The sequence below is a fragment of the Eleginops maclovinus genome, chromosome 3 (assembly GCF_036324505.1).
Source record: "Eleginops maclovinus isolate JMC-PN-2008 ecotype Puerto Natales chromosome 3, JC_Emac_rtc_rv5, whole genome shotgun sequence".
In the NCBI taxonomy this organism is placed as follows: Eukaryota; Metazoa; Chordata; class Actinopteri; order Perciformes; family Eleginopidae; genus Eleginops; species Eleginops maclovinus.
The window spans coordinates 24,506,384-24,528,067 of NC_086351.1; the positions used below are offsets into that span (position 1 = coordinate 24,506,384).

Below are 21,684 nucleotides of genomic sequence, written 5' to 3' on the forward strand. Positions count from 1 at the left end.
AGGAAGAAATGATGAAGAAGATTGTGGGATTTGCTGGCGATGGGGCGGCTGTCAACACCGGGAAAAAGGCTGGGGTGATCGCTCTCATGCGGGAAAGAATCAGTGGAGACATACTGATGGTGCAGTGCATGGCCCATAGGGTGGAATTGGCCTTCAAAGAAGCCATGAAACAAGCCTCTTTGTTCATCAAAGTCTATGTCCTCCTGGATGCTCTGTACAAGCTTTACAGGATCCCTAAACAGGCCGCTGGTTTGAAGGCAGCTTTCAGTACCACCAACATCTCCAAGATCTGGCCTGTCCGAGTTGGAGGAACGCGCTGGGTTAGCCATACCCACACAGCACTGCAAAACATGTTGCGTGGTTACCGTGCAATTGTTCTTCATCTCAGTCAAGACATTTGATAATAATAACATGTTATTAACAGCCCGATGAATTTTCTGTTGCATGAATGATATCATCTGATATCCACTGTGGCAACATATTGAAATACATTTTTGTAAATTGAAATTAAAAAAAATATTAAATGAATTGCAGGTTGCCACCACCAGGACAGCTAGTGGTATGCAAGCAAAGGCAAAAGGTCTCCTGAAAACGCTGCGCTCCAAAGATGCCATGACTTTTGCCCACTTCCTAAGTGACATTCTGGCCGTTCTCTCCAAACTGTCGAAGACGCTGCAGCAGAGAGAAGTTTGTACCTTTCATGTACATGAAGCACTGAAGGCCACAATGACCAGCATCAACAAATTCAAGGACCGGTAATATAGATACATTGCTCATTAAATCATGAAGTCATTTCCTGCTCTAATTAGTTGTTTAACCACTTGCTTATTTACGTAAATGCTCTTTGCTATTGCTGGTTCTTTTGTAAATCACAACTGTTTTATGCCTTTATTTTTGGTGGTGATGGTTTTGGTGCTGGTTTCACTATTTCAGGGCAGGACCTGAGCAGCGGAAACTCCAGCAGGGAGACTGTAACTCCTTTGAAGGTCAGACCCTAACAGGGGTAGACCACTCTTCAGGCCAGATTGAGAAGGTCGTTGAGGCATTGGTTGGTTCACTAGCCCGGAGATTCAGTGACATGGGAGGTGAAGTCCTCAAAGCTACAAAAATAGCGGACATGCAGTCATGGCCTCAGGAGCATGAAGATGATTTTGGGGATGACTTCATTGGAGTGATTATCGACCACTACAGGGAGCACTTCGACAATGTTGGAGTAGATGTAAGTGCAATCGAAGCAGAGTGGACCTCCCTCAAACAAGCATTGTACGAAAACCAGGGGAACAAGATTCACTCCATGTCCTGGCCATCTGTGTTTGAGCTTTACAAGAGCACGTTTCCAAATATCCTGCATGTAATTGATCTGGTCTTATCACTCCCTGCCGCCACCTCTGAGTGTGAGAGAGGATTCTCTCAAATGAAGATTACCAAGTCCCAGTACAGGAATAGACTGAAGGCTACCACCATGACAATGCTCATGACAATTCAGCTGCACTCAGAACCTACAAAGGATTTTGATCCATCATCTGCCATTCACCAGTGGAATCAAAACCACAATCGCAGACCCAACTTCATGGAGGGAAGAAAGAAAGGCAGAATGGCAGCTTTGGAGGGAGCCAAACAAGTGCAGGAAGAGATTGATGGAGTTGACGGAGTGGATGGTGCTCAAATGGTTGCTGAAGCTGCTGGGGGTGCAGTAGTTGAAGCTGAAACCAATGAGATAAACTCTGATGACTCAGACTGGTTTACAGACATGGAGGATAATGTAGATTCTGACGATGGTGAGATGGAAGATAGAGGTCTTGTTGGTGAGGATGAGGAATGATTGTGGTAGTCTGTTGTAGACCAATTACTACTGCTATTACAGCAAGTATTACGGTTTGTATTACCATTTTGCCTAAATGAACTGATGTTGATCGTTTGATCCACTGCTAATATTGTTCATGTCCCTTGTTCTCAGTCTGTTGTTCTACTTTAATAAATTATTGTTTGTAATCTGCTGTGTTTTTTCTTTGAAGAAAATGTAAAGCGCTGTCACTTATCCCAGCCTAAAGTATACTGATAATACAATCATGCCAAAAATAGCTGAAAACACAAATACAAAATAACAATAATGTCCAATTTTATCTTTTCTGAGCTGAAAGTCCGCCAAATCGCTTTTTTTATTATTATTATTATGAAAATTGTGGTGTATGATGTGAAAACGTGATGCGCGTGCCTACGACATACATTGATTTGCTTGGTCTAGTAACTTTACACCAGGGCTAGTAACTTTTGAAAGTTACTAGCCCTGTGGTCTAGCTCCTATTTTGGCCGAATTTCATACACTGTTAACTGATAGTAATATCCATGCTAGTCTGTCATGTAACAACGGTGATGCATTATTGACATACCATTACCATAGATAACAATAACTGGGAGTGTGTATTATAAAACACTGGGGCGGGGGCCCTTACACACGACCGGAAATATCATGGATGTGCACTTACACTCACAGCACAAGCATTATGTTTAACAGGGAGCTTTGCAGCAGCAGCTATGCGGTCAGAGGACACGTGTCATTCTTGAGGTTTTCATTTCTCCTAACAACCACCCGGTTTGTACAAAACAAATATGTGAAAATATTAATTCAAAAGCACCACAACAAAATAGAGACAGAAAACATGATGATCGATTCAAGTAGGAATGCCAGAGCAGTTCAGAAGCAGTGTGTGACAATGTGTATTTTGAGTGTACTTCAATAACCTGTTTCCTCTGTTCATCAGTCCACAGAGAGGAGAAGCTGCCGCCCGATGCATGTCACGCTCCGTCACGCTACGAAATACTAATCATCCGACAGAGGAGACTCTTCCTTTGTTCACATTCTCACTCACTGCCCGTTTTTTTCCTAGCTCCCTCTTTCTCTCCGACATAGATGACCTTGACTGACAGGCTTGCTGCCAAAGGATCCTCACCGTGTCTATTGTGATGTAGCGGGGACAGAGGGTGTGAAATCTATGATAAAACAGCTGGGATTGGATCTAAACTGGAGTCAGCAGACAGTGATCAGTTACAACCATACACAAACTGTGGAGATTATTTGCATTTTAAAGGGATTTAACCCTGTAAACATACACACGCACACACACACACACACACACACACACACACACACACACACACACACACACACACACACACACACACACACACACACACACACACACACACACACGTGCAAGCGAGGTGTAGAATAGAGAGGAAAAATAGTGAGCCTGTAGGTCATTCATTATGTATTGCTGCACACAGAACGCTTCCCCAACTCTGGTCCATTCAGCAAATAACCCTAACCCACACACACACGGGTCAATGGGGTGACTGGGGGGGGGGGTCCATCAGGGTGTAAGAGAGGAGACAGCACACAGAGACAATGGACAATCTGCCTGGATGTGATGAGCAGAGAAGGAGCCGATTGAGAGACAGAATTGTACAGAATCGTAAGAGGTTCGAAAATGAATAAAAAAGCTAATTTGATGAAAAATTCAACTCCAAATTGAGAAATACATTATGGTACAGACTACATGGTTTGCTCTTGTTCCCTTAGTTACATTTAAAGAACATTTTAAAGCTGAAGCATATTCTTAGGCAACAGTTTACCCCTAGGATCTTGTTTTCAGCATAACAAAGCCCCCGTGCACAAACCCAGGTCCATAGCGAAAGACTTTAACTCAACTGGCTACCCCGGTCCAGACCCTAAACAGGACATAAGATGCTAATCTTCAGGGTCATCACATGCTTTAATGTTCAAAAAGCTCTTTATTTTTCTCATACTGCCTGTGCTTCAGCACCTCTTTTCACCCTTTGTCTGAAACCAGAGCCCAGTCTGCTCTGATTGGTTAGCTGGCCGGCTCTTTTGTGATTGGTCAACTGCTTAGAGATGCACCTCACATTAGGATATCACATATAATGTGTTAGAGCACTATCCAATTAAAGTCTTACATAGTGATGTCATGTGACATAAGACAAACAGGAAGTAAATGTTACGGAAGTAATTAAAGGAATCCAATGGAGGCGTTTCGAGGGGGGGAGTTTGTGGGAAACAAACTCCTTCTGGAGGGAACAGGGATTTTAGCCTTTGCAGAAAATGCAAATCAATACACAAAAACCTACCACAGGAAAGGGAAAACCCCCCAAAAAGTCTCTCTGACCTCGTTAACCTGGAGGCCTGAATCCTGGAGAGTGGAGGCTGTTGACAGACAAGTCCATTGGAATCCAAATAAGAAAAGTATTGCTTAAATTTGCTTCTAATCTAATGCCTGTAGAGTAAATATGAAGTAAACCAGCTTATGGCTCCAACAGGGAAGAATTGGATCTCTGAAATTGTTCATATCATATTTTACCCATGTTAAACAGAATGCAAATTTATGATAAGATGTATAAAATCACGATTCAACGCAACACACACTTCTGACTGGCATATTTCACAAGCGTTAGCAATGTTAGTTTAACTTTAACACCCAAAGTGTTTGATTGAACAGGCTCAACGTCAGAGAGTGTTTGCAAACAGTGAAAGGTGACAGAGCGCACACACACACACACCAGCCCCTGACATGCTGTCTCACTACACAGCAGCCAGCAGGGCAGCCATCATATTGATTCATCCATCACACACTCATTCCACAGGAAGCAGGCTCCTTGATGGTTGCTAATCCAGACTTCAGATCAGCGGACACGCTGAGGTCTTTTCTCTCGAGATAAACGTTCCTTTTCTGACCTGACCGCCTGCTTCAAGTTATTTGACTGTTGGAAATCTGATTCTGTTAAAGTCAAGTCTAAATGTCCTGACATACTAAGCGGATTACCTGCAATCTGGCTGATTGGCTGTTAAGCTTTGGCAAAACAGGGCACGGTAAAGAGAAACTGACACGAGGAAAACAAACTACTCAAGTAAAGAGGGCACACGTGAAGACTCTTTTCATTTTGCGTTTTATTTCAGCTCAAATTCTAATAATATGATCAGGTCTGAATGACGCTAAGTGGTAAGTAGAATGGTGTGAATGTTCAGCAAACCTTCTTTTTAATGTGCTGTTACAGAGAGTTATTTCCCTCCATGCAGATACAGGATGAATCTGATAGTTGGCTGTTGGCTGAGGTCTTTGCGCTGGGTTAAAGTGAAACTTTAGGCCAAGACTTGGGCAACGTGAAGCCACACAACAGTCAGCTCCGTCAAAACTAGTTATTTGACGTTGGTTTGGTGCATCAGGGTCTTAAAGATCAGTCACTGAATAGATAGAACATCCCACATGTTGTTTTAATGCCCAAATGTCTTTGAGGAATATTTAAACCTATTAATAACCTTACAATGATATATTAAAATTGGGATCTATGGTATTTATTCAATTCTTTTTTTGTTTTCTTTTACTTATTCATACCTTAAAGTGCATTATTTGTTTACATTTCCTTCACAGCCTGCTTTAAATCCTATTCATGCATAAGTTTTGCACTGTGGCACAGGTGACGTCATAAAGGTGCTATACAGTAGTTTACTGCTGAGGATGCCTACCATATAATGTGCCTGAATAATTCACCATTGTTGTGGTTTGTTTACATCCCTGATGCAAAATGTATCATGTCCTGCAGCAACACACTGCTGTTTTTGTTTTGTTTTTCTTGTGGAGCATAAAGGACTAAATTAGCATTATGTTGTGATGACAATACATCCTTGAAACCCAGCGAGGAAAAGGGTTTATGAACAAATAAACAATTCTGTTTCTGCAAGAGTGTTAAATATTTTACCTTGTCTAAAACTCTGAGAGAATAAGACTGATTTCATCTCTGCCTTTCCATGTCATTACATTATTTTAAAAGGGTTTCATATAAAACATCCAACAAAATGTGAAACTTTAATAAAAAGCTTAATGACAAAAAAATATAGCAATTGTGTGACTTTCAAATGACACATGCACACTGCGACTCGTGCCGGTTCGCTGCACGTCACAGTGTGAAATACGTTTCATAAAGTCTTGGTGGGAATATTCCATAGTGTGCAATATTGCCGCTGAGGGGTGTCAGATTGTGTGACAAACAGCCGCTGAACTGTGCAGCTGAGATGCAAATAGGAAAGAGAAGACGCGAGCAGAGACCTGCCATCAGCTCTCTCCACCGCCACGCTGGGAATATGGAACATGTATGAGGGCCCGGGCTTATTTCAAAATGTAGAGTGTGAACATGGACAGCCAATTTAGCTAATAGAGCATGAAATAAATGTGTATTTTTTTTTGTGTCATATTTGGATTCATTGGGGTGTATTCCTACAGAATGTTATCTCTGTGTGTCGTCTAGGACTGCCGTTTTCAGATTAAGATTTAGATTGTTAACCACGTCTAGGATGTCATAGTTATTCAAAGTTTCACATTTATTTGGCGGACCACTAATTCCATGCATTTTTAATACTAACAAAGTATGTTTTGAAGGACCTGACAAATGAAACGCTCCCTTGAATCTCCATATTTTGTAATAAATAATATTTTTCTCCAAAAATCTACCATCACACCATTAATATCACCATCATTTGCATTTCTATTCTTGCAACAGTTTGCATGAGAGATGTAAATCTGGCCACCTCCTGCAACCAAGAGAAACCTCTCCTGACTCTCATTACAGCTGCTGGTGAGAGCAATGGCAACACTGTTAAAATTGTTCCATAAATTTGGATAACTTAGGAAATAATTCTGGCCTAGATATACCAAAATTAATCTACTCTCAAACCTACTCCTCTGTTTTTGTGCTTGTGGATTCAATGATCTGCGTCATGCACAATACCAGGACACTAGCTGAGCTTAATAAAATGAACGCTAATAAAATGCTTTTCCTGCTATCATATCAAAATGTCTGCTGTAGAGAGCGTTGGTGTCTTCATAGCCGTGGGTCTGTGTGGCGGACATATTGGTGGACATCACTGCAGAGATCTTATCAGCAAAGATTTACTCTACAGCAAAGAGTGAATCAGGATTTTGTTCACTCATAAATCATCATGTGTTACTTACAGGTGGTAGTGGTGCAAATCTCATTTTGAAATGATAAAATAAGACACATGAAACTCAGCACAAGTTCAACCAGGAAGGCTGTTTTTATATCGTCATTCACATATTTCCATCTCACCCCTCTCAATCAACGAGCAGGGGCGTTCACATCCCAGCTAATCACTTCGCCTCTATTCCCACAAGCCAATCATAGCGCATCGTTCAACCTTTAAATCTGCTCTCTCCCCTCCTGACAGCTGTCATTGCAGGTGACTCGACACTGCCCTCCTCCACCTCCCATTCCTCCAAATCCAGGGTTCACATGAAGCTTAAACCACACCTCTTCAGACCGACCTCTATCAATCCCTTCATGATGAGGTTTATCGGCTCGGTATTCCCCTCCCGAAGGATTCTCCCACACAACTGGGTCTTATCTCCAAACACCATTTCATTCATCTGTGTATTCTTGGCAATAAATATTGTTCCATCAAAACAAGCCTCTCCTGATTGAAATGGCATTGAGGTTTTGGTTTTTGCACACCAAGACAATTCTTTAGTACTACACTAAGTTGGAGTTCTGTGAGAAAATGTTGTGTTTTAGCTGCACTACATTGGTAGTTACTGTTTTTTTAAAGCTCTTAATGGTTTGGCACCCCCGTACCTCACACAGTCCCTATCTTTCTTTAGATTTTTATTGCAACACACTCCTCTTACAGTAAATGGTCTTTTAGTCTTTATTATTTACCTACTTTTATCTTGTTGTATTGGTCTTAAAGGGTTTTCATTAGTATTATTTATGTTAGTTTTAATTCATTCATTTTAAGTTGGTCTTTTAATAATTGTATCGTTTACTATTATATTAGCATACCTTTGCTAGAATGTATCTCTTAACCTGTTAACATGTTATACTTTGTTGCTATGCTGCATGCATCTGCATTTGTCTTAAACATCTGTTCTTGTTGTTTGTTTTTAACCTGTCATTTCTGTAAAGCACTTTGAGCTTCATGTCATGAATGAAACGTGCTATATTAATAAAACTTTATCATTATTAACAACCTGAAAGATGCCAATACAGAGTCACATTTGATGACAACTGGAAAATCTCAATTTCTTAAAGATCGGTATAATATTATGTCTGCTTCACATTCAGTGATTATACCGCATGTGCAGCAGACCACATGCATTCAGAAGCTCTTACTGGGAAATTAAAACCATTTAAGTAGCTTATAAGAAAGATAACATCATAACCTATATTATAATAACCTCCTGCAATCTGGTAATGGCACAAATGCAATTCCAAACAATGCACATTTAATCAACTGACGTTTTATATGTTGTGAAAAAAGTACATATATTCACAATACTGTAATCATGTGATGGGAAAGAACATGATACAAATAGAAACAGATATAATTGGAATCAGATGCAGTCAAAGGAACAGCAGCTGCATGTTAACAGCATGGATGTTTAAAGAGAACTGGATACAGGATCGGAGGCTGGGCCCAGTTCATTCCCATCAAAGTTACTCAGTAGGCCATGAAGACTCTGAAGAATAATAACAACACAGAATGCCCAGAGAGCATGGGCATTTGTGTTTTCATTGATTTACAGATGTCTCCTTCCCAATGTAAGTCAATGGGAAAAAGTCTTATGGGCCCAATGACATCACAGAATGATACAGAGGTTGCAGTACCACAGTTTAGCCACTATGACTTCCACGTTTTGCGCACTTCCTGAGGGATGGATCACGACTACTGTAGTGACAGCAACCTGGGGTTTATTCATCAAGGTCAGACACAAAGAGCAGGAGTACCTGGATATCATTACAGGAGTTAACCCTGAACTGGAAGTGTCCAGAGTGAGATCAGAGAGGAGGGGTCTGGCTCCGTGTCTTTACACTAGGAGGTCAATCCTGCTGCCTGCGTGGTATCAATATTCAAGATTCTAGATTTTATAAGGCTTATTGTCAAATGCACAATAGCTAAAGTGTAGTTTGTATAGTGTGTAAGTCCTAGGCTTACCTACAGTGCAACATAAAATGTACTTAAGACATAAAAAAGGAATACAAATAGTGCAAGAAGAAATAGAAATAAAATAGTGTAAGAGAAATAAGCTGCACAGAAACACATTCCCTCAGGTTCTTTAAAGAGTGTGTGACAAAGGCCACAGAATATATGTAGGGACATTTCGGCACTGCTGCTGGCTTTGACTTCTTCTTCTCAATAAAAAGTAGACAAAGCACATCTAACCGGAACATACCTCTCAGAGAAAAGTGCCAAAGGAGTGACAAGGACAAAGAGGAATAATGCCGCAGGAACGCCATATCCACTTCCTGCTGGCCTTGAAGGAGAGAGAGTGACCTCGAGAGGGTGAGACCCCCAGCTGCTGCACAGCTCCAGCTGTTCATATGCTCTCTGAGTGTGTGTGTTCATGTGGCTGTGCATAAGGACAATGTTCAGTGATGTACACACACTGTGACTGGCCTAAATTCATCCTGAACTCACACAGCACATCTGTGTGTCTGCTTCCCCCCCGCTGCCTGTGTTAGGCTCAGGCTTGGGGAGTAATGGATTACATGTAACGAGATTACTGTGGGTAAAAAAGGTCTTCCAGTACGATTGCATTAGTCGGAGGCTAAAGCTCCATCATTATTAAAGAAATAAGTAATCAGATTACTGTTGAATACTAGATGAATTTGCTTTATGTTTTATATTGAGGCTACTTTAATTCTTCTTCATTTCAAATACATTGTTTTTTAATGCAGTAGATTGACATCTGATTTATTAAACACAAATACAGTTTGCTTTTGAAGAATGTATTAAGCTTAAACAGCATTTTGTAAACTATGATTGTTACTACATTTTTGATATGATAATCTTGGTTTCTTCTTTTCTAAGCTTACATTGTTACATTTACTTTAAGTAAAACACATCTTATTCTTATTCATTTACTCTTGTTTTTATTTATATCTCATTTTATGTTAAGATAAGCTTAATCTTTATTTATCTCAGTGGGGACATTTAGGAATTTAAGCAGCAACAGTGTGAGTGAGACTGAAAAACAGAAGAATAATAACATTAAAGATAGAATTAAAGATATTGGTTGAGGTTATCCAAAAGTAACAAAGTAATCAGGTTACGTTACTTTTATACTTTGAAACTCTGATTACACTGCAAAAATGTAAACGTTGACTATAATTAAATGCTTTTTGTAAACTGATTTCAAATACAAAAAACATCAGGTTCAACTTAATATTATTGCTTTCAACTAACCTAATGCAATTATGTGAAATCTGTTGAAATAATACATTTAATTAAAGTCAACTTTTCAGTGTTTCACGGTAGGTTTCTGATAAAATGTTCTGACATGTCACTAGTTATTGCAACATATTCCATTCTTAAAGTAACCCTCCCAACCCTGGTGAGGGTTTGGGATTCTGCCGGTGCCGCTGGCCGCTCTCCAGAGGAAAGAGGCTCCGTGTCGCCCTCCATCACTCTGTCATTGTTATTCTGCAGAGCTCCACAGTGCCGGTCACCTCTGGGCCCAGCAGATCAATAGAGGAGCAGACCAAATTACACACACACACACACACACACACACACACACACACACACACACACACACACACACACACACACACACACACACACACACACACACACACACACACACACACACAAAATTGCTTATTGGAAAACATTTTGTCTCACAAGCCCAGAATTGCAATTAATTTAGGGCTTATTCATAAAACAATAGGGCTGCCTGAGGGAAGAGCCTTCAGATATCTACTTTGTCATAGTGTGGGTCAGACAGTGTGCTGTTTGCTCTCTGTGAATAATAACCCGCAGTGTGTGCCACTCACAAGCCTCACAATGCAAATCAGCAGGATGAAACAAACAGAGCTGCTGCAGGATTTAAAGACGCACTATAATCCAAATTCATCACTTAACACTCTCCTTCATGCCTTTGAATCTGTGCTTATATGTTCTCAAAAGCGTATGGTTCAGAATGATTGTGACTTCTAAAACTGGATGGCCTTGACTCTACTTCCTGTGGCTTTGCAGCTTTTGAGTGCAGGAGAATACTTGGCTGCAGGGCGCTGATGCCGACGAAGTAATTTGCTGGGTTGAGAGAAAAAGCCTCACCTCCCCCTGATTGAGGAAATCAGTCACAGAAGGCATCACTGAAAGCTGTGTGTGTGCTGAGATAGAAGCAAAAGCTGCTCTGAGTGACAAAAGTAAAGAGTCAGTGTGTACGGCGCTGATGCAGTGATGACACACTGACAAGAAGTGCAGACAGGATTAGAGCTCAGTTTGGCCAGCAGATGGCAATGAGTCTTCTTCAGGGTGCTTCAATGAGCCTTTGAAACTTAAATGCAAGGTTAACAAAGTTCAAGACTGAGAGCAAGGACTGTATGATGGTAGGAACTGTTGTCTGTATACTTCCTGTTTCCAGAAAAACTAAATGCTAATGAGCAAATTAATAAACCAGGAACAAACTCTACACAAGAACTGAGCATGTTGCTTTCCTGATCAAAGTGGTACTTGGCATACTCCACATCCTAATCACATCTCACTACTGTTTATTGTGCAAGTCCCTTTGCCTTAGGACCCTACCTTTCCACATCTATTGCCCTGTTATGCAATGAGGCGGAAGTCTCCATGATGTTGACCAGATTATGTCATTCCTCACCTTACTGCTTCCACAAACTTTGGTGTGCAACTCCATGAAAGTCTGCTAGGTGATTCTGTAACAGTTTGCAAAGGTATTGAAAACTTACGATGATTCCATAAGTGATCGACCAAGCTGCATGTCCCGTTGCAGGATACATTTTTGCACATTATTGGATAGCTGGTATTGATAGCATCGTGGACATTAGGGATGCAGATCAACTACAGTCATGCTGCGTTTAAAAGTTAAGATATCATTGTGGCACTGTGCAGATGAACAGCCGTGCTTTTATCTTTCTTCATCATCTCACTCACTTTCATCTACATACACACTATTGTGCTCTAATTTCAGATTCAAATGGATATCTCCTTGCTAATAAATGGTGGACCACCCAGATCCACCAGAGCAGCAGCATGAGGGCAGTTGTAAGCTTTAATTCTGAAGAACACATTTTGAACGGACAGCTTTTTCTGTAAAAAAAAACTGAATCCTGGAACTCTCTACCTGATCATTTCACATTTGCAGCACTTCTAACAATGCTCCCAAATCCTGGTTAGTTCTGCAACAACCTTGTACTCATGTTCAGTAACTAAAAGCAACTTATCTCAATGGTTTACTTTAAACGCTTTAACGTCACTGTACTTATACTTATCTCTTGGATTCATAGAATCCCTTATAGGGGGAACTATTGCTGACTAGAATATGCTATAAACACTGATGCGTTCATGTGTCTATCCAATAACCCATGGATGAATGATAAATAAATCAGTGGAACACAGAGTCAGACAGTGTATTGTTGCTCCTGGTGAGAATGTGAGTCTCATGATCCCTCTGGTAGCACAGAACATTTTTTGCTTTCTGAGCATCATCTTTTGGGAGGGGGCCTGGCTTATCCCTCAGAAACCATATCCATGCTGCCCCACCCTACATCTGCCCAGATATATTTTTTCCTTAGCAGCTCAGATGAATCATAATACTGCTTAATGTCAGAGGAGTTTTATTATAATGGAGCTTTGTAGGAATGGGTTTTATAACCACAGCTATAGAACATAAACTGGGTGAAACTCACAGAGACTGAAAAATCAGGTCATGCAGGAGAGGCAAAGTGAGCTCTCTAAGAAGTCATGTCAAATGTTTGTAGAATTGTAACTTCAATCTGAGAACTATACTAGTGTATTAATATTATAAACTACTTAAATAAATAGGTTATTAATTTGCAAAAACACCCAAATCATCTTTTTATATGCAACGGCTGATTTTATGACTTTAGAGTACTCATCAGTAGACTCCTCTGGTCACTGAGAAAAGTAAAGAGCTGAGTATAACAAACAGAGAATTTGAAACCTTTGGAATGACAATCATTTGGGAGACAAGTATCACATGTTATTTGAATGTGTGAATGAAAGTTTAATGAAACACTTTAGAGGCTTCAATGGGAATGTGCTGTTCTGGTGCCACCATAGAGGAGCTTGACTGCAGCATCTAGACACTGCCGCACTCCTATGATGTAGAAATATGGGCATCCTATAATAGGCTTTTCTCATCTGTTCATCTCTTGATGATTGAAAAATATAACACAAAATGATGTCAGTTGTGAAAAAGGCTACAGTATGTATCTTCTTTACCTCTTTGCTCACCCTTTCTTGAATGTCTATATCTGTTTTTTTCTGTGGTTTTTGTTATAGTTTTAATTAGGTGTGTCTGTGAAATACATCATCTTTTCACTGTTGTAAATGAAGCATTGAACATAAAAATAAGCATCAAATCAGTTTGGATAACTAAAATGAATTGGCACAACATATCAAAAGGAAAAAACATAATGTTTCTTTTCAAAATTGAGAGAAATACAAAACGCCTTCACCTGTTTTCACTAACAGGAAGATCATCTAAACATGGTGCAAGTTAACCTTGCATCGACTGGCATTGTGTGCACAGTGTTTGCTGCTATGAGGAAGCTGCCTCTCAAACAGCTCTCTACTGGAGAGGGAATAAGCCCTGAATGCTGGGTTTGGAAGTGGTAAACTGTTGAATGACAAAGTGTTTTATCTGCAGTCAGATAAGCGCGGCCGCAGCCTCCTGCAGATAGCAGCGCAGACACTGAGGATGAAAGACATCCTTTGTTGCCAAAGCACATTCAGCCAGGCAGCCTGTCAACAAAGCTGCTTTTGCCTGGTTTCTGCAGCAGGGAAAAAAAAAAGATTGTCATATGGCCGCTCACTCTTCTGTGGGCTCATTGTGCTGCTGTGTGACGTTGATTTCATATTCGTATACAAAGTATTAAACAGGCAGAGAGAGTTAAGTGAGGCTCAGTGGGGATATGAGTCAGTTAGACTCCACTATGTTAGTTGGTGCTGATGCTTTCAGGGTAAATATTATTACAGGTTATATGGATATAGATATAGTTTTACCTGTGGTGTTAACAGCGTTTTATAATTTGCAATTATTTCAATTTTATAAGATGAACTGTGTTTATCCCAAGCAGGGAAATGGTTTTGTTGTAGCTGCAGACATTACACGTGGGTTAAATATAATATGAAATCAAAACAATCAATGTATACTTAACAGTAAAAAGATATACATCTATAGAGCATATTTATAATGCACATACTAGTGTTTTAGTATTTAAGACAGATTTGCTCTCGAGACAGGTCTCAAGACCACTTTTTTAAGGTCTTGGTCTTGTCTCGGAATCGGCTGCATTCATATTCAGTCTTGTCTCGGTCGTGGACCTATAGAACTCGAGAGTTTATGTCAAGACCTGTCAAGACCACGACTGTGTCTGGGGATGTGATTGGATATAAAATGTCCTGTTTCAAATACAACCAATAACGTTAATTCACTGACTTTTACACACTTAGTCTTACTCAGAGCTAGCGCCAGTTACTTCCCGGGTACCGTCATTTAGCAACCTCGAAGGCAGGCCCGGCCCTGACCATTGTGCTGCCCTAGGCATGATTTAAGCTGGCGCGCCCCCCGTGTCTGTGGGTCTGTTTATGATGATGTGGATCTTTCAGGTCAAATTGATTATGGTATCTTCCACATTCTATTGTAAGTGTATTATGTCAGGGTGGATTCACACCAGTCTGGTTCCGGTCAGGATTCAGTCCTGCCCTGCCTTGGTCTTGGTCTTGTCATGGTCTTGGTACACTCCGGTCTTGGTCTTGACTCAGTCTCACCCTGCCTTGGTCTTGACTTGGTCTTGGCCTCTTAAAGTCTGGGTCTTGTCTTGGTCTTGGTAGGACTTTGTCTTGGTTAAGGTTGTCGTGATCACAACACTAGCACATAAGAAGAAGTTATAATACAATATAATAGACCAAGCTACTACTAAACATTAAACCATAGGATACTATATAGAGTTTATAAGTGTGTAAAGTGAAGTTTTAGTTTTTGTGCAATTTACAATCATGTGCAATTCACGCTTTATTTTTTCTCTCAATTTATTTACAATCGGCAAACAGTACCAGCTACATTTTTAATGTTACATGGTCACTAAAAAAGAACTGCTACTTTATTACCATGGTGTACTTACCTGATATTTGTTTTTTAGTTCATTTGTGCATACATACCTTTAAAAAATATTTTATAGTATGTTCTCTTTACTTTATCTGCACTATACTTCTGCTGTTGTAATTATTTCCGTTTCCCCGTTGCGGGACCAATAAAGGAATTCTGATTCTGATTATCCAAATGCATATGCAATGCAGTAATGGCACTAATATATGTGGTAGGTTGGGGTTGTTTACTCTGCAGGAACATCTACTTTGTGTATCCGTTCCTTAGTTGAGTTTCTAGAGCTTTGCAGTTGTTTTTCAAGCTGTCAGAATGAACAAAGCACGCTGGCTGTTTGAAAGACAATCAATAGATTTCGTGGCTCTTGGACATTTTGAGAGAGATTTCCAGTGTGATTGTGTCCCAGGAATATTATGCTATTGTTCCCAGTCATATTTATTGACTATTACACCTGCATTAAGAACTTAATGTGTTAATGATTTATCTTGCTCACAATGATACTGACTGCATGTTATTATCCGCAGAAATGCCGATATGCAACCAAATACACATACATCACGTCGGATTTAACCAGCTGCTTAATTAGCATGCATTTATTTGGCATTCTGCAGTCATGTCAGCATGTGTAGCAGAGCTGATTAAAGATTCAGACTTTGACATTTTCCGTGGTGTTTTTGGCAGATTGCTGTGGTGCAGCGGTGCGGGGCCACCAACACATATCATCCATGTTTTTGCTTGTTGCTTTGATTTAAATGAGGTTTGAATGATGAGACAGAGCGCGCTGCCGCCATCATTCAAGGGTGATTAGATGCTTTAATATAGGCACCAGCTGCTGCACACCATTTAATCACCAGCATCAACATGAAGGCCTGCAGCTCTGTGCAGACACACAGCACCTGCAGGAGGCCGGGCTTTAACTGATAATATAGTCTTTATGTTGTATTATTCCTGACACCCTGCAAATCTTTTCATCCATAGCGTAATGTTTCTTATTCATACCACAGGGTATAAAACTCTCTTTAAAATAGGCCATTTTCAAATAATAAAAAATAACTGTATAAACTTTGTACCGACTCGCACAATTAACCAGAAATGAGTGAGCCATTGGTTGTTTCTATAATGAAATAAAAAGTAAAATACTTACAAATCAAACTGGGAATTTGTATGGGTTTTGAAAATATTTTAAGAGTTTATTTTCATTCACAACATTAATCGCAGGATGCTGATCTTTAGGAAATTTTATGTCATGGGGTTTCAGGTTTCGCCATAGGGGTCACTATAGTTTATTATAGGTATGTATATATATATATATATATATAACCTTAATAACATGCTGTGAAATGTCTGAAAAAGCTATAAAACATAACCGAGTTTAACCCAGTCACATGAAACGTGTTGTAGTTGCAGTGTGACCGGTCTGCTAGTTTTAATGGCGTTATGGAAGATCACGTAAAAACAACATGAAGAGTCTACAGCAGGGGTGTCCAAACAACGACCCTTGTGCTTGTCTTATATTGTACTTCTTAAACATATATGTAAACATGAAAAAAAAAAAGTAACATTGAACACATTTTAGTCACAGTTGATTAAAAAAAAGCCCAATAACTTATTTGCATAACAAGCTTGAAATATGCCCTTCATATTTCCCTCACTATAAGCAATCTGAGGCTCCTGTTTTAAGGGATAAGCTGACAACACTTTTTTAACGCACTAAATGAAACCCTATGGAGATCTGTGATGTAAGCGTGTTTTTTCTTTAAGCATATTCAAGCATCAAGCATAATTGACCTACATTTGATTGATTTAGCTGATTAAGCCATCCCTTTGGATGTTTTTTTTTGTATGGGGCCCTCAGTAAAAAAAATGTTTGGACACCCCTGATCTGCAACCATGCTACTGTGTGTGGCTGCATTAAGGTACACGGTATTTTGAGCTAAATGCTAACATTAGCATGCGAACAAAGAGCCATGGTAAGATAAGCAGTTTGATCAATTAGTAAATTGAAAGAAAAGTAATCAGTTATACCTTGGATATTTCAGACAGAGGGTTTTATGTTATGTTTTTGTGTTGAACTCAATAAATACTTTAACCTTTAGATCAGGGGTCTCCAAACTGTTGTCACAGAGGGCCACATACAGAAAAACATATGAAGGGCTGGGCCCCTCACTACAGGTGAGGTATATGGCTTCATACGTTAAGTAATAAGCTAGCAAAATCAATGAAATGTAGGTAGATTATTCTTGAAAATGCTTTAAGAAAACCAACAGCATGCCTTTATCACAGCTCTCCGTAGGGTTTACTTTATTTTGTTGGCATCTAATCCCTTAAAACAGAAGTTTTAGTGGGCTTATTAACACATGAATACTACTGTGTAATATACTTGTACATATGTATTTAGGAAGAACAATACAGGAAAAAACTAGTTTCAGGTGGGGGCCATATTCCATTACACTTTAGAATTTGCTTAGGGCCAATTCAAAATGCCACGTGGGCCGCATTTGGCCCATGGGCCGTAGTTTGGACACCCCTGCTTTAGGTCATTTAAATGTTAGATACTTTCAAAGAGCGGTAACGTTTTCATCAGACTGTTGTTCATGGCAGTGCAAAAATATTATATATATAATATTATAAGATTCCTGCAGCACACCATCTGATATATTCTTCAATCAGTTTTGACAAAAATGGTCTGCTAATACGAATCTGCATCCTCAGGAACAGTCAATTCTACTATGAAAATATAGCCTGCACCATATCAGTTCACAACATTAAGTGAATCGTTTTCAGATTGGGTTAGAGTTGGGCCAATTTATTGGTAAAGTGATGTCTAACCTTTACCTACAGACTGCAATCCATCACCCCCCCATACAATGTTCACACGTCTCTTCCATTTCTGGCCTCCTAAAAATGTCAAGCTCCCTCTAAGGGCCTCCTGGGTCTGAGGATGAGGGTGAGATGCGGGAGCAAAAAGACATTCACACATAGCCAGCTTTCAAAAACACATTCAGGTACACAGAAACACAAAACACACAACACACATCCTGACCAAACCATGACCTATTTTCTTTTACGGTTGGGGTGCAAACTGCCAAATCTGGACAAGGAAAGAACAATATTCGGTCAAAGACTACCTGCTATTTATTTTCCAGCAAGGTCAGAAGGCAAGATTTTATTTCTCCACTCTCCTCCCACACACAGGCCATTCATTAAAGCTAATATTTACCTTGACATTTGAGGCTGACATCAATTCTTTTGGCTTGGTGCAAGGCACAAGAAATGATGGAAAAACACAAAGAAAGGCTGAGTTCTGCCCTGCTATCAACATCTGAGGATGGTGAATTCCTTTGAAAGGACACGTTTCTTTTGTGTTGTCTGTCAATCTGTCCAACACTGGCTATGTCACATAAAGATTGCAATGTTTAAATGTCATGCTTTATTACTGAGTAATGATTGGACCTTTCCTTTATCACACTTTGGACCACCGTGAAATTTGGAGCAAAGTTGTGTGGTCAGCAGTAGTGTTTCCATAAATACATTGGCAAAGTTTAGGCATTTGGACTAAATATTCTTTCAGTGGTGAGTTAATTGAAGTTGTTCAGCATTTCCTACTTGAGATGGATGCATGAAGATTCATGGTGATTCATTTGTTCATGTAGTTCCATGTAATAAATGACTCTTTAGGTATTTCTTATCCCAATATTTGGAGATCTCCTGTGTCAAATTAACAAACGATGTTGACCTAACTATCCATCCCAAATTTATATTAGAGGTTTTGCAATGTCTTATGAATGTCATGGAAAGAGATACCCCCATCACATTATTTTGCCAAGGATAACATGTATTGATCAGTGATGAGCCATAACGACAGAGACATGGCTGAATCCAAACCCTTTTTTTGTTTTTATCTTATATATATTTATTTTATATTGGTTATGTAACATGTCTTTTCATACCAAATACCACATTTCACAAGATAACATTAAAATAAATTCCAGAAGGTTTTAATTTACCTTGGCCCAATACTATTTTTTACTAAAAAGCGCTTGAACATATCTTTATGTAACTTACTGCAACCGTTGTTAATGTAAACTGGTAGTTCATAGCAAAAGCTGCTTACAGCTAAAACCTAAAAAAAACAACTAGAAGCTAAGAGCTAGCAGCTAGCAGCTTATAGCTAACAGCTTACAACTAATAGCTAACACCTAACAGCACAGCTAACGTTTAACAGATGTCTTGCCAATTTCAACACAGACTTGCTGTTAAGAATGTAGCATTATCAGGGAATAAATAGGGTGTTCTCTTATAAAGTATTACAGAAGAACAATAAATACAAATAATCGACTGGAAAGCATTTACTCTGATCTCCTGTTTGCATATTTTTGACTAAATAGCCTATTGGTCGATAACGATCACCGGTGGATGTATGGGCATTTATTCTCTCACATTTTACTATGGACAGACATGAGTCACTTTTTGCCCTGCTACAAGAGAGAAGAATATCGGCAGTCTAATGAATTTCAACAACGGACTGATGCTGCCTCTTCTCGAGAGGACAGACTTTCTTTCACCAGCGGTGGATATCATTTACATTTGTATTTCTAAAGGGTGTACAATTAGAGAAACTGTCACACTTCCCTTGTAGAGGGTGACATGGACATTCCACCTTCTAAAAGCTGGCAAGCTGTGTAGACTTAGATTTCTACTTATGTCTAAGGGTATGCAAGGGTAATGCAATCTGCCTGACTGTCTGCCTAACCCACTAAACCCTGGACCTAACCGTCAGGCTGATTCACACTTATATTACATTAAATGACCCTTCTTATTACTCATTTCCTTGGATCACCTTCCTCTATCACTTCTTCGGGGGGCACAGTCAGGGCCCATTTCCTGCCTGCACTCACCAACAACACCAAACCTTGGAGCATATGGGGGAGCTCTGCAGCCTTCAACATGATGGATGTGACATCACATCCGACGCCATCATAACGACAGAGGCCCACCAGGCCAACTGCTCATCACCATCTGCATTTTAATACCTCAGCAATATTTAATCCATTAGGTTTCCCTTCTGGGCCGATTAGCGCAGGGTTAATTAAAGACACGTTCAGAGCGCTCACATTTTATAATGAGATGCCATCCCTGCCTCTCTGCTAAAACTCAGGGCCTCCTACTGACCATGATGGCTGATGGACTCATCTATAAATATACTCAATACTCCATCTCCCAGAATTACCTCTTCGGGACCCTGAGGATTGTGTGTTTGACAGCACATGAAGAAGCATTGCTTATTTACACAGATAGTGCTAATCCTTAAATGGAGGGGACGGAAAACTTATAGTGAGGGAAATTAAATCACTCTTCAATATAGACTCCTCCAGAGGGAAGAGCTGAGTGAGCACATGGGGGGGTTAACAGTCTTCAGTTCGCTTACAGCTCAGCCATCATCCTCAGATTGGGAGAATTTCTGACCCGAGCGCTCGCAGGCTAACGTGCAGATTAGCCAGCAGCTGTCACAAATCAGATTGATGGAGCCAAGTAAACATGGCTAGTGGCGACAACTTGAACTGTGACAATCAGTCACTCAGGATTAGCCACTATGGTGGGAGTCATATGGAGGCAGTCACATGCTCAACGTTAATGAGTTCACTGAAGTTAAAGGGCTACACGCTAAAATTGGACTCATGGATTTGGACAGCAGAACATCACATTCATATTTTTAACCTCCATTGAGTTCATTTATTTATCACATTCTAAGTCCTTAATCTTAACCCTCACCATTTCAGCTGTACGCTGTAGAAAAACATGCGTGCAGGGTCTATGATGGACGTTTTGGAGCTTTGAATCACCACTCTATGTATCTTTGTCAGTCACCGGAGCCAAAATATTCTAATCAGGTCAACATGAAGAGGGGAGTTGGTGTTGGATTGGGACAAGCAGCAACCACCATGACCTACTGCAATAGGAGTAATGTCAATCATGTAAATATTTACCAAAACCGAGGGCTCCATGCTGCATTCTGGCAGTCTTTATCAAATGTGAGTGTCCAATATACAAGCACCAATAGCAGGGTATGACACTGTATTTTTTCACATTAAAGTTATTGTAAGAATAGCTTGATTTAACCAAGCTTTTAGCCAAAACTTTATTAATAGTACAAGAAATACAGATCAAATCCATTTTGCATTCAGAGCCTTTTCTGAAGATGTTCTGCTCAAAATTCTCAGAGGTATAGGGTCTGCTGATCCTGTATCTGTGTTGACTCTTGATCCTAAATCTTCACAGCAGCAGTTAAATAGTTGGACTACTACTGGAGATTCAGATGAGACAAAATATCCCTGACCTCTTCCTTCAAAAAACGAGTTTCTAGTGTGTTGCGGCCCTGATGTAGTCTAGAGTAATGGGACTCATTACAGCGTATGAAATAAGCGACCTTCTAATGAAATGGGGTCAGATGTAACTAATTAAAGCTGAAGTGTTCTTTTTATTTGAAGCGTTCTTCCTTTTAGTT

General features: G+C 39.9%; 2 protein-coding genes across 3 annotated transcripts in view; one reads left to right on the plus strand and one right to left on the minus strand.

Moving 5' to 3' along the window:
- Window positions 1–21,684, minus strand: part of cdk14 (cyclin dependent kinase 14) — a 211,664-nt gene that overhangs the window by 166,403 nt on the left and 23,577 nt on the right. The window lies entirely within an intron of this gene.
- LOC134862450 (uncharacterized) lies at window positions 702–1,992 on the plus strand. The gene is made up of 2 exons (XM_063880393.1): window positions 702–755; window positions 934–1,992. The coding sequence occupies exons 1-2, from the start codon at window positions 727–729 to the stop codon at window positions 1,820–1,822; spliced, it is 918 nt and encodes a 305-aa protein (XP_063736463.1). The 5' UTR covers window positions 702–726; the 3' UTR covers window positions 1,823–1,992.

Coding starts and splice junctions, on each gene's coding strand:
- LOC134862450 (XM_063880393.1), top strand. CDS start 727: ATGACCAGCATCAACAAATTCAAGGACCG. Junction 756..933: donor ATCAACAAATTCAAGGACCG/GTAATATAGATA, acceptor TCACTATTTCAG/GGCAGGACCTGAGCAGCGGA.